The sequence below is a fragment of the Lissotriton vulgaris genome, chromosome 12 (genome assembly GCF_964263255.1).
Source record: "Lissotriton vulgaris chromosome 12, aLisVul1.2, whole genome shotgun sequence".
In the NCBI taxonomy this organism is placed as follows: Eukaryota; Metazoa; Chordata; class Amphibia; order Caudata; family Salamandridae; genus Lissotriton; species Lissotriton vulgaris.
In genome coordinates this window covers 709,252,688-709,267,451 of record NC_141700.1, presented here as the reverse complement: position 1 = coordinate 709,267,451, position 14,764 = coordinate 709,252,688, and the positions used below count along the sequence as shown (strand labels likewise).

Sequence of the window (14,764 nt, the reverse complement as noted above, 5' to 3'; positions counted from 1 at the left end):
CTGTTTTCCCCATTTAAAGGTGAAAAATAGCACCAGCTTTTATTGCATAAAGACTGGGTCTATTTTCCACCTTTAAATTTGGAAAAAGTGGTAGGAATTACATTTCTGCATTGTGTTCTCCATTTAATTCTGAATTCACTATTATTTCATTATTACTAGTTGTGGTAAAGCAATTATCAGAATGTGACCTGCAATCTGTCAATGGGGGTTGCACATTTCTAGTATGGGTTCAATTGGCTGATGTCAGTGACTGAAGCTTCCCCTTCAAATAATTTCTGCTGTTCAGGTCAGGCCGGATGACAATGATGTAACACTTGGGAAGAAATATGCAAACTACAATTCCCATTGAGGATGAGATGATAGCGAAGACCTCCACAGCAACCATGTACTTCCCTTTGGTGTTCTGATAGGATGGAAGGAACAGTGTCCAGACGGTTAAGAAGGTCACCATGCTGAATGTGATGAGCTGAGCCTCATTGAAGCTGTCAGGCAACTTTCTCGCTTTAAATGCAACCAGAAAACTGGTGAGGGCCAGAAGCGCCATGTACCCCAGGACACACCAGAAGGCTGTGGGAGAGCCTTCATTACATTCAATCAGAACCTTCCCTGTCTGGGACTTCATATTCTGTTCAGCATAGGGATGGGATGAGGACAACCAGACTGTGCAGATCAGTGTTTGAATAAGTGTGCAAACAAAGACTATCATTGTTGGTATCTTTGCGCCAAGTCCACTTCTCAAGGGCGTGTTTGGATGGGTGGCTTGGAACGCCATCAGCACCAGGACAGTTTTGGCCAGCAAGCATGAAATGCACATGACAAAGAGGATGCTGAATGTGACCTGGCGAAGCATGCAGGTGATGTCAGTAGGACGTCCTAGGAAGAGAAATGTGCTTAGAAGGCAGAGTGACAAGCTAATTAGAAGAAGGTAGCTCAGGCCCCGATTATTTGCCTTGACTATTGGGGTTTCTCTGTTATTGAAAAAGATGGCAAATATTGTGATGACTACAATGGTACTGGATGTGGCCACAGAAAGCAAGATGAAACCCAAGAGCTCTTGGAAGGAGAGGAACTCCACATATTTCAGGACGCAGCGATCCCTTTTCTCGCTGGACCACTGGTCATCTGGGCACTTTATGCAGTCAGGTGAATCTAGAACAAGAGACAGAAATTCATGAAACAGGATCAGACACACCAGCTTGAGTTTTTTGGTTGCGGGTTGGAGTGGAAACATTTTACAGTCATCCTTCCATTATGGTACAGTTAAACTGTTGCCAACATCTGATTATCTGAGTGAAGAGGCATGTGGAAGACTTTCGATCCATGCCATAGTTCGAGCTGCATGGCAAAACATACGGACGAGAGGTCAACATTTTTTACATAAATAGAAAACAGTTAACATCTTTTACATAAATGGCATTTGTGTACTACAGCAGGCTTCAACAATGAGTAGCTTGTGAGATACAGGTAGCTCCTCAGTTACCTATAAATAGCTCTTCTGTATGTAGATCAGCCCACTAAGTTAGAAGCTGTGGAGTTTTTTAATTAATATATGCATACCATAATTAAAAAGAGTGTATTAGAAATTATTGTTGAAGAAAATGGTTGAATTTCCAACAGATAATCAAAGCCAATATTTGAACGACAAGTCATGTGGCATTGAAGACTTATTACTCGTATTATTACCTTTGTACCAGGGGCCTTGTAGCTGTGGCTGATATGTGTTACCCATGTAGAGGCATTTCAGATTGATAAAACCCTTTAAATATTACTACTGGCAAGCCTTCCTGATGCACTGAGGTGGTCACTGCTAACAATATTGCATGGATGGCCACCAGTATTTATATCGAGCAGCTGGATGTACGTGGACCCACCAGCACTTATTTTTGGGGACCAGCAGTTATTTTTCCTCAAAAGATTTTGATACAAGGCAAGAGAGAGAAAAGCACAACAGGGAGAAATAATGATAAGTAAGAATATGTTAAAACAGTGACAGAGAGAAAGCAGAGATGAAAAGGACCAACAAGTGTGAAATAAATGTGCAGGGAATGGCAGGTGATGGATTAAAAAGAAATGAGGTGGAATTAGGACTACAGAGCCCTAGCATTCGGGTAACAAACCTTTGAAACTACCAGTCATGGGCTTCTGAGCAAGAGTTTGGGCTCCACACTTTTTCTTTTACAAATGAGGAACTGGTGGTGTTGAAGATTTTTATGTGTTCATACTTTTATGCATCATTTACTGTGTGCAGAATGCATTTTCACACTCACTTTCCCATATATTCCTACAAACAACTGTTCTTACAATACGAAACAGGCTCAAGCATGCTTGCGATCACTGAATGGAGATGTTATTTCTGACCACGCATAACGGTCGCCAGTAGGTAGTTATAGTTAGAACCTTGTTTCTATTCAAAAAGCATTTTTTCTTTTGCTAATTTCTTTGGGCTGTTTGACGAATCTTCACAAAATTTTCAAAAGAAATGGCCCACTCAGGTTAGCTTGTGTCTTGAAAGTTTCGGGGTGATTCGTCAAGTGGGGGCCAAGAAAAAAGGGGGTCCCAAAACATGTTAATCTCTATAGGAAACTTTAGACACGGATACAGCCCGAACTGCTGAACGGAAAGACGCCAAATTTGGCAAAAGGTAGCTTTTGGTCCAAAAAGCACGCTTTTTTAAATGGTGTAAATCCGTTCAGTAGTTTTTTAAAAACTTAGACATTTACAGATATTGATATTTGAGAATTATGAGATCTGATTGGCTGAACCCTCCTGACCACTAGCTTGACTCTGATTGGTTGCCAACACTTCAAACCAGGAAGTGTTGGCAGCCATCTTGTGACTCGGTAGAACCGAGTCACTAGAAAAAAGATAAACAAAGGATAAACAAAAAGAAAAGGGGGCAGGGTAGGAACACCCTGTCCTCCTATGCCTGGTCAGGGGGTCCCATAAGAAATTCCAGGGCCCAAAAAAGCATTTTTGTAAAAATATTTTCAGCGGGATTCCTGAATCCTGCAGAGATAAAAAAATAAAACGCGGTCTACCGTGCTGCTTTTCTTTTAATCCCCTGGGTGGGCCTGGTCCTGGTGGTAATGTGCAACTGTTACGCAGGAATCCATGGGGGCCCCCGTAGCCCCGGGGACCACCGCCTCGCTGGGGCTTTTATTTATTTTGGTTTGGGGGCTTCATGACCCCCCAAGTCTTGGGGACCACCACCTCCCTGGGGCTTTTATGTATTTTGGTTGAGGGGCCTCGCAGACCCCCCCAAGCCCCGGGAACCGCCACCTCCCCAGAGCTTCAAATATTATTAGAAAGTGGGGGGCTTGTGTCCTCACACACTGCCTCAGGGGTCACCACCTCCTCGGGGCACTCATTATTCAAATATGGGGGTCCATTGCGGACCCCAAGGGACCACCACCTCCCAGGGGCTACATACATGTTGAGAGAGGGGCTGCGCGGCCCCCCTCCTGGAGCCCTCCGTGGCCTTGGGGACTGCAACCCCCTAGGGCTAGCTTCAGCAGTGTCCCAGGATACCCACCCCAAGACAATGCTCTTTGCTCATGGAAGCGAGAGCAGGAAACTGTTTGAGATTGTAGCTTTTAGTGATTTTTAGTCCAAGTGTAAGGTTGCTGTTGCTTGGCCAAGTGAGAAACCTGCTAGGGTTGGGCATAAGAGTACGCCTTCTAATGTGGTGGCTGACACATACAAGCAGGAGATAGAGCTTTTGAAAAAGAAGGTGTCAGAGAGACATTAACTGTGCAAACATATCAAGATCCTACCAAGAGCAGAAAGAACCAGTACCTGCCTACTATGAGACACTTATGCAGATCTTTAAGTAGCATAGCAGAGTCGAAGATCCTGAGAAAGATGGAGCTGTTGGATTTGTTTCTGCTTTTATCATGGGTTTGCGTCCTGGGCATAGTTCTCATATTTAACGTCTGTGAGCTGCTTAACAAAAAGTATAGATGAAATTCTGAAATTTGCCAAATACAGCAGTAATTAGTTGGATGCATAGTGGGCAATGCAAATACAGAAGCTGATGGATGCCCAGACTAAGCAGTATGAGAGAAATGGTAGGAATCAGTTGATGGGTTCTGACTTGGGTTATGTTCAATACAATTCTGGAATGGATGTATAGTCCTCAATGCAAAGTGTGAGAATGGGAAGTGGAGTGACGCAAGTGCAAGGTCATGGAAGAGGGATGGTGAATAATTTTGGAATAAATGCTATTGTTGAGATGCTGACAGAAAAGGCAGGTAAAAAGCCCAGACAAATGCTCTCAGACATCGAGAATTTGATGTCACTAGCAGCACGAACCAGGCTATGGTAGAGTGGTGTGAAAAAGATATTATTAAACATCAAAGCCAGTCTGTCATCATACAAAAGGGTGAATGAAGATATATTGAAAAAATTGCAGGACAGTTTGTCTATGCCTTCTAAGGCAACACTATCCACATAGGAGGCTAACACTTGACTGCTTTCTGAGGGCTTGGAAAGCCCTCAAATATGGCTCTCTAAAAGATCTGTGCCCCTAAATTAATTAATGGCAGGAGCTGCTATTATCAACCCTGCTGCTAATTCAATACTTAGTGCTTCATTAGAGACTGCCACTGATCCCAGCTCTTGGAAGCAGGCAAATATTCCACCACTTGTGAAAAAGCCATTGGCGGATCCTACTGTCCCAGCTAACCATAGGCAGCTTTCCTTGCTGCCTGCTCTATCTAAAATACTGGAAAACATTTGAACAAAACAGATCTCCAACCATCCAGAAGTCAACAATCTGCTACACTTGAACCAGTCAGGATCCAGACCCCATATTAGTACTGAGAGAGTATTGGTTGAGGTGTTAGAACATATCAAAGGCGTTGTTGATATTGGGGGAAATGCTGTATTAATCATGTTAGATATATCACCAGCATTTGACACCATTCCCCATGCTATGCTGTTGTACAGGCTTCAGACTATTGGGGTAACAGAACTGGCCATGGACTGGCTTGCATCTTTTCTGTCAAACAGGAGCCAACATGTTTGGATTCCCCCATGTCACTCCTTACAAATTGTCTGTGGGAGCCCTAAAGCAATACTCTCATTATCATTCTTCTGGTCAAACAAGCACAAGACCTGGAAGCCAAAGTGATCTCCTATGTGGATGATACACAACTGCTGTTCTTGTGGGGCAAGGGAGAGGAACTGATGGGCATACAGATTAAAACATGTTTTACAGTTGTCTTCCACTGGCTAGCATCCTCCCAACTCAAATGCAAGAAAAAGAAAACATGAATGCTCTTCTTTGGTAATATCACTTCATACTTCTAATGGACTTTCTGACCTGATGATGCCACTCCCCAGGACTTCAGAATGGCCCAGTCCTTTGAGCTGCAAGTCAAAGAGTTGGTAGAAACCTGTTTCGGCATCATGCGGCCCCTAAATACATTTGTTCCTCTGCTGTCGCTAACAAACTTTTCATTCAGACACTGATTATTTCAAGAATCAACTATAGCAACGCCTTGAACTTTGGGTTCCCAGAATAGCAATTGGACAAACTCCAAGTGGTCCAATATGCAGCCGCCAGCCTTTTGTTAAATGTACTGGTGAGAACACAGACTGCACCCTACTTGCAGACCCTTCACTGGCTGCCCATTAGGAGGAGAGTTACATTTAACGCTCTCGCCCTAGTGCATGATACCTTATATAAATCTGGGGCTTCTTGCCTCAGAGCCAGATTTGGGTTCTACAATCCTCCCAGAAAGCTGAGATATGGCAACAAACTTCTGTCAGCAATCCCTAAAATTCAGTGAGTAAGGACGGGTGGTCCCTCAAGTAACCGGGCTCAGGTGCATTGAAACGGCTTCCCCTTGAGATGCTTGCAGTGAGCAATGCTGCAATGTTTAAGAAAAAGCTTAAAACCTGGCTTTTTGTGGCGGACTAATTCAGCTGTTCTTTCTGACCTATGCTTCTCGCACCAGGACACTCCTTTAAGTAGCTGTGCGCACTATATATTACTGTCATCATCATCTGAAGAAAAGCATTGCTTGTCATTTCTGTGATAAAATCAGGCCTGGAAGAGGGATTGTCGACAAAATCCAGATCATATTCCATTTGATTTTCTTCCTTTGCTCACATACAGAGAAATGTACAGTCAATGGTCCAAGTTTCACCTACTCCTGTGCAGACCATGCATGACCCGAAACACGTTTATATAATTATGCCAATAGCCCCAGTGTTGCAGCCAAATAATACAAATAAAATGACATATAATCCAGGGTACCAACAGAATCCATTGATCCTGAGTAACTATTTTCCTCAGTTTTCTCCTGAAAATAATTACCAATAATGGTGCCTGAGGGTGGAGGGGGGGGATTGATTACTTGGAGCATTGCTGGAGGTAGACCAAAGTAGCAAATACATTGATGAAGTCAATGGACATTCTGTTTCTATGATGATGACTACAGGGCTACCTATTCCACAGTTTGTTCTGTGGAAGCTGTTCCAGACCCATCCCTCGTGGGAAGAGAAATCCAAGTTGTAGGAATCAGTAATAAACAGGTTACTGATCAGGTCAAAGTAGATGTTCATGGTAAATATTATCAATGGAAAAAAAATAGTTCATTATGTATGAATCAATTTGTAAACTTGTTGGGCAGAGACTTGCTTTGTAAGATGAATTGTATGAAATATTGAACACCGGATGGTGCTGCAATTGAAACCAAGGATGAAGATTCTACCTATAAAATTAAGTACAAAAATTCAAGAATTAAGCTGTTCCCAGTTCTGAATAAAGATGATGCATGTCTGGATTTAAACACTGCTATCAGAAGAAGATCTGTGAGAGAAGAAATGAAGCATGTTATTGAAAAAATAAGTGAAGAAGGAATTAATTAGGAAGTTCTTGGTAGCCCTTGCAACTCTCCTGTGATGGAAATTAAGAAATTTAGGGCCAGATGTAGGTACATTCAAATTTGCGAGTCCTTAATAGTGAATTTTACTGATTCGCTAATAAGGGCTCGCAAAATTGAATGTAGGTAGGAATCGCTAAAATATTAGCGATTCCTTAACATTCCTTAATAACGAATCACTAATTGAGATTCGTTAATGAGGAATACCTACCCATTCATTCCAATGGGCTAGGAGGCCCATAGGAATTAATGGGAAGATATTCACTATTTGCGATTCGGTATTAAAGAATCGCAAATAGCGGGTGCTAGGGTGTCAAAAGGACACCCTATTGTGCCCCTGAAATGTGCATGTGTGCACATGTGGCGCACATATATGCCCTAAAGGCCACATGCACTTTTAAAAAAGCAAACAAAGGAAATCGCTAATTACCACCAACTTGAAGTTGGTGGTAATTAGCGATTCCTTAAGGCTGAGGTACACTTTTTTTGTGCTACTTACTTTGCATTTAGGGAATCGCAATTTCTGATTCCTTAAATGCAAGAGTAAAATAAGGAATCGCAATTTTGCGATTCCTTATTTTGCAAGTAGGTTTAAGCTCACCTACATTGCTCTCAGCCAAATACCGGTTGAGAATTTCTGCGTTACCGCTTGGTATTTGACCACTCACATCTGGCCCTATGGCCCTATCTTGTAAATAAATAAATAAATGTGTTGTCAGTCAATCAATAATTCTTTATTTTGCTACATTTTCATAGCATGTAAAGCCCATAAAACATGTTTGACATTATACATTATATTTGGGCTAAAAAACATGATTAAGACCATTGTTAAAAGAAATTATTAATAGTACATTAAAAGCCCTCCGACATCCTATTTGTAAAGAAGTCATCCAGACACAGTGAATATAATTTAGTAGTATCCTTTAATGGAACCTGTACATCAGCTTCCATGTTCATCCTAGTACATCAATTGAACCCCCTCTGTGCATTCCTTAATCCTTAACATTCTTTTAGAACTAATGGCATCATATACACATTATTACATTCTCCCCCCTCCCCTCTAAAACAAATAAAACAAAAATAAATGATGTAGAAAAAGTAAATAGATCAACATTGTTCAATTATTCTTTCCGGTCTTCTTGACATTCTTTCTGATTTTCTCCGTATCCATTCATCTTGTCGATCATTTGAGTGTATAATTCCTTGTTTAATATTTGGTGTAACTTTTCTAAAAAACATACTTGTTTCTTGTTATTGTTCTATTATCATTTCCTGCAGTCATTGCTGTACCTTGTATTCTTGTAATTTCCAAAGGTGTAGGGTGAAATCTGGTCTGTGATTTTTTTACTTGACTTTGATACTTTTTCCTTTTTCTGCGTAATATTTAATTTTTTCTTTTGCTTCTTTGTCCTTTTCTAGCACTTCGTTGTGCACTTTTGGAGGGATTGAGGGTAAATTTGGTTAACAAGTTCACCTTGATTGCCCAAACATTAAATCTGAAGGGCACTTTCCAGTTGATACATGTGGAGTATATCTCTTAAAACTTGACATAACGCTTGATTTATTGAAATCTGTGAAAGTTTCGCTCTTTGTACTGCTTTTTTATTTCATCAGTGTTTCTACTATTCCATTCGCTCTAGGCCACATTGGAGTTACCTTTCTATGTATTATTTCAAAATAATTCATACATTTTCGGAATTCTTCTCCGCTAAACGGTGGTCCATTGTCGAGAATATTTAATCTAATACTGGAAGTACCATTGAAGTGGATGTAGAAGATATTAATTTTACAATCGGAAAATGAGAATACTCATCTACTAATGCTAGCAAATAATATCCAGAGTCTAATGGCCCATAACAATCTGCTGCTACATTTGACCATACAGCATCTGGTTGATCTGACATATGTAATTCTTCATCTTCTTTTTCTTTTACAGTGCATTGACAGACATAACAAGATTGAAAAATTTCTTCTACTTCTTTATCCAGCCTTGGAAACCATCCTTTTTCTCTTAGAACAGTTTTTGTTGCTGAGACACCTCAATGACTTTCGTGAGCCAAATCTATCACACGACGTTGAACACTCTCTGGTATTATTATTTTAGTTCCTCTGAGTTGTTTTCCTGATGAAGTTACAGACAGTTCTGAACTTGTGTTTTTGAACACTAATATATCATTTTGTTTTACATTCCTTTGAAACTGACTTTCATTGGTTATCAATCTCCACTTGTTTTCTCTCAGAATGCTCTGATTCAGGTTAACTCCTTTCCTTCTCTATATTTAATGCCACAATAAGATAGGTGCTAAGCGAACAATATTTGAGAGGTATGGAGCATCAAGTTCAGTGTGACAGTTATAGTTTTAACTGCTTTGAGGGAGTGCTAACATCCTTTTATAAAAACCATCTTCTATACGCTGCAGGTAGCCTATTTCCACCATTTGCCAGACCCTTGCCCCATAGGTAGCAATGGAAATTGCTTTAGCCATATACACATTTGTTATTACCTCGATGGACTTGGACACAAGCATCTTAATGAAACTAAATATGTCCATGATACATTTTTCCAATAAAAGAGCTCTGTTAACTATCAAGTCATTCCATGTATGTTTTCTGTTGAAATGAATCCCTAAATAAGATAATGTATCTACCACCTCCACCCTACGGGTATCTATGTGGAATACTGGGATTTTTTAAGGACGAGGCCCTGCCATGAGGTTGAAAGATTTTGCTACAATTACACAAAGATCCAGACTTTTCATAAATCTGGTATATGCCTCCATGAGTTTCTGCAGCACCATCCCAGTTCTAGCTATTAGCACAGCAGCATCTGTATAGAGGAGTATTGACAAGGGAACTGAATTTGAAAAGGGCACATCTTTAGTGGATCCAGTCAGAGCAGCCTCCATCACATTGGTATCATCAACAGTTCGGGATCAGAATTGGGAGCTAGGTAGATCAGTACCTCTGTCAGCTTTTTGGTGACAATCAATGGGACAAACGTCTCCTTGTTAACCTTATTCCACTTTAAAATAAAAACATTACTCCATTCTAATAGTGGCTTTGGGACTTTATCCACTAAAAGCTTATATTTATCATCCCATTTAATGGAGCAAAAAAGGGTGGCATGATTGCTGAAGTTTGATGTTTCATTCTACGTGGGTAATCTACCCACAAAGAATTTCAGATGCCACAATGAAATTGATTATCAATCTGTTATCCATAATCCCAAATGTATTTGCTAATAGTACTTTATGGGGATCTACCTTATTAATTATTTCAAAGTTTCTGGTTATTAGCAGCCTTTTAAGTGCATATCCATACTCATTGTGTGTAAAGTGGGGATACTTCCTCCTCTCCATCAGCTAGTTCACACACTGGCTTTGGCATCTTCTTGCAGCTGTGAGCATTAAAATCACCCAATCATAGTAATTAAGAGTGTTAGGGTGTACTGCACAGATAGAATCGGTCTCCTTTTCTGGGGGTAGGTATCTTGCAGTGGCCAGAGCAGCTGCCTCCAGAGCATGAGGGTCACCGCTTGAACCCTGGCGCCGGCAGCAGCTCAGCTCAGCTCAGCTCAGCATCATGTGACTCTGGGCAATAGCTCACTTAATATCACCGAGGGCTCCCAACTCCTTGAAACTGTAATGGGTGATATGTTAACGCTTTACCAGTATGGATTTATTTATTTTGAATAATCCAGACACCAAGGCCATATTCTCCCCAAAGTTGTTGTTATAATTGATGAAAATCCAGTCTCAATCATTAAGGCCTTTGCACAAGACAATGCGGTAATGTGGAGACTTTTTCTTTAAACTTTATAACCTTTAATCTTACTATATTCACTAGCAGGGTTAAAATACTACCTCTTGTTCTACCGGGCATGTAGGGAACAGCTGGGTTTTGATATGAACAGTAACCATCCATGTAAATCTGGCCTGTTTCCCAAGCTTCCTGGTAACACAGGATGTCCTAGTCCCCTACCAATCTCATCCAATCTGGATTTCCCAGGATCTGCCTTAAGCCTGCTACATTCCAAGTAATATTTTTAGCAAGTGTGTATCCTCCTCCAATAACTCTACCCCATTATGTGTCTTAGTTTCACGTAACTTATTTGTGTATCAAACCATATATCTGTTACCCAATCAATCACAAGATTCCAAGCCCTCCAGAGGGCCAAACCAATTATTTACCCTTGCTTCAAACGTAACAGGCCGGTACTATGCTGAGAAAAAGGATGATGGGTAACAATTCTACCCCATTCAGACTCAGGGGCCTTAGGAGTTTGTAGAAGACCGCAATTGGAGGGCAAAAATCAATGAATCAGATGAGAAGGTATTAGGGATCAACAGTCATTACAATTTACACCTATACAATCACCCCCTATTGTTTAGGGTCCATGCCCACCCAAGTCACCGTCCTTGCCATGATAATATGTCTGCTGAATTTGTGCCCCCCTAGCAAATCTGGTCAAACAATGAAGGCCTTTTCCATAAGCTGCTCTGTTTTCTCTGTTGGAGACCGACTCAACTCAGGGGTATTTGCTAGTATTAACTTTTGGGTCATCTTGCCCCCTCATCGCATCTGTGTCCTATCACCCTCAAGCTCTCCATCTCACTCGCCCATGCCCCACTGACAACATCTGTCAAATCTGGAGGTCTAGGAGCTGCTGTCACCCATGCCAATGTACTGTCTATAGCTGGATTACCCTGTCTCTGTAGGGGACGCGTTGGTTGAATGAGCCATAGTGGTTCCCTTTGGGTAGCAGCGTGTCGGGGTGGGGTAATAAAGCACCCCTCCCCCTTATCACCATACATTAATATAATTTTCCTCTGCATCTGAAGGTGGGGAAGGGTTCTATCACTCCCCCAAGTCCACCCTCTGTTCTCAATACACTATATTCTGGCACTGATATTAATGGAGTCATCAAAAGATACTCTTTATCCTCACCCTGTCCCTATCCGGTCCTTGTATTTGATTTCACCTCAACATGATTGTCAACCCCGCTATTAGTGAGGGAGGATAAGCTCTCTTCAATTTTGTTCAATCGACAATAACTCGACCTCTCACGCCCAAATCCGAAAGGAATTTTCTCTATCTTCCCAGCACTGGATCATGAGTGCAAGATTCATCATTTACAGCCTAAAAACAAAACTAGCCCGCTCCAACACTTTAAAGAGCTGTATATGGTCATTGTTCAGCAATCCGGCCACATCATGGAGCAAATATTTGACCTTCTGTCTGGAAACTTTAAAGGCTAATGATATATGGTCAATTTCACTGCCCATAGAGGCAAAAATCAAACTTTTAACTAAACAAGCAAAAATTATTTTCTACGACCACGATGCAAGATTAATATTAAAGCTATTCCATGGCAGCTGGGCCTCTAAACTCTACACCCCAAAAATATTGCCGCTTTATCTCTCATCGTCTATGAAACCCTATGTAAAACATCAATTAATGAGACTACATTTTGGCCTAATCCCACTGATGACATACAAGTTCTGCCAAGGATATAAGAAGGCCGCCTCCACCAAATGCCGCTTTTGCAACCAGGAGGAGGAAAACCTGATTCACATTTTGTGCATTTGCAGATGCTTACTAGCCCAAAGAACTTTTTGGCTCCGCCTGATTTGGATTTTTCTCAACATCAGGACATGCCAAGAAGCATTGGAAGCATGTATGAGGGGCGACTCACCCCAGATGGCAACGCGCTTTGTAACATTTATATCTGAAATCAACCTTTTGCTACCACCAGATGATCAAGAATGAACTCTAATTCCTGAAAATTGATCTCTTTTCTTTTATCCTATGTGTCTATTGTTTCTTTATTAGAATTGATTAGTGTATCTCACTAACCTTTTAACTATGACTGTGCAAATTGCAATGATTTTAATTAATTGTGCAAATAAAACATTTTCTTACCTACTTACTTGCCAGTCTATGAAGCATATTATAGTTACAATTGGATCTACTATTCCTTCTTAAAGATTTTGTACCCAAAGTCTTAGCTGCTTTTGTGGCCTTATTATTAATATTGTTTGCCCCTTCCCTTTTTTTCTTAACTGGGCGGTGTATTGGGGAAGGTAAATAAGCACCACAGGGACTTGAGGGATGAATACATGACCTAATGGGTGAACCCACTTGCCTTGCTGGAACAGCAGAGTTCAATGAGTCTGATGTTTGGGGCATCATGTTAGCATCCACAAATATTCCTACCTAGTCTAGGTAAAGGCGACGTTCACCTAATTTGATCTCTTTAGTCAACACATTGGCAGCCCTCATCAAGAACAATTCAAAAGTGTTAATTTTGCCCCATGTTCAGGTTGTTTAGCTTTCCCTTTATCCAGTTGTTCTTCCTTGCACCAATTCCAGCAGCATAGAGGTGGGGCCTTGCCTGGCCTTTTATGGCTGCAGATAGGCGTGGACGCGCTTGCCCTTGGCTTTGCCTGAGCACACGCATGTTCGACTCCACAGGTTGGCATTGCGCTTAAACGCGTATGGCAACTTCACAGGGGATGATGGAAAGTATAGTGTTTTCCCAATTGAGCGAGTAGTCTTTGGCGGTACACCTTTTCCCCCTTTCTCCAACAAGCAAGGCAACTTCATTGCTGCTGGTTTGTGTAGCGCTTAAATGCATGTGGCAACTTCGCAGGGGATGATGGAAAGCATAGTTTTACCCCTGCGGTGGAAGCAGTCTTTGTGGCACACCTTTTCCCCCTTTCTCCAACAGGCAAATAGCCAGATATTATGTACTTGAAAATGAGAAAGTGGTTCAAGAAACAGAAGGATATTATATGATAAACACAGAAGATGTAAGTTGTTACTTGTTTAGTCTTTTTTTTTACTGAATTGAGATCTAGGCGGAGGCTCCAGAAGCCAATCAAAGAAAATTGGAAATGTTAGGTTACAGGATAAATTATCAGGTTTTATATGTCACTCCTTGGTACAAATATGTACTGCCTAACACAAGGTTGAATCCCATGGGCAAGTATTTGCACAATTACATGCTGTGAGATGTTGCATGGTAGGAATGTTTAATAAGTTTTGTGTAAATGCATAATTTAGAAATGTTACTGAGGATTTGTATAGTCTCCTTTTTACATGTCAAAAAATAATCAAGGACATAAGAATAGCATTTTAATGAGTCATGCTGCCAATTCAGAAGGTACAATTCAAGACTTCAAGCAGATTTTGTTGAAATGTCAGTTTAAAAGGGTCCTCAATACGTTCTTGTGATTCTCTGCTGCTTTGTATATGGATGGAGGCATATTCTACCTGGAGATCCAGCAATCTGACAGTTGCCAAACTTTTTGAGAGAATTAATACCAAGGTTTGACTTGCCAATCTATAGTGAGACAGATCGAGGCTCACACTTTAAACTGTTGATTTTGCTATTGATTTATACAGCTTTCCATATTGATCAGATGCTCTATTTTAGGTATTGTCTTCAATTTTCAGGAGTTATTAGAGAGCAAATGGAACCATTAAAAACCAACTGGCCAAAGTACGTACTTCCACTGGTTTGAATTGGCCAGATTATTTTCCTCTTGTTTAGATAAGCATCAGGAGTACAGTACTCCTGTCAAAGAAACATGTCCATTACCCATGAAGTATTGATGGATGGAGCAACAAGATTGGCTTATCCTTTTTGAGGTTGACTTTCAATCACTGACCGCATCATTTTAGATTATTGTAAGGGTCTGGCTGATGTGAAATCCAATTCTCACCAGGTGAACTTGGCAACAGCACTGACAGAAGGGACTAAATGACACACATTGAACCCAGGTGACTGGATTGGTATCAAAATACAGGTTTGTAAGTTTTGCAGTGAGGAAAGGTGGTGTTACACCTTAGTAAATCATATTGGTGATTAA

General features: G+C 40.9%; 1 protein-coding gene across 1 annotated transcript in view; it reads right to left on the bottom strand.

Annotated features, from left to right (window-relative positions):
• Positions 1–229: 229 nt before the first annotated feature.
• Positions 230–14,764, bottom strand: part of LOC147678065 (vomeronasal type-2 receptor 26-like) — an 89,445-nt gene continuing 74,910 nt past the window's right edge. The window contains exon 4 of the mRNA XM_086945615.1: positions 230–1,149. Coding sequence (XP_086801741.1) covers positions 230–1,149 — 920 coding nt within the window. The remainder of the gene's footprint in view (positions 1,150–14,764) is intronic.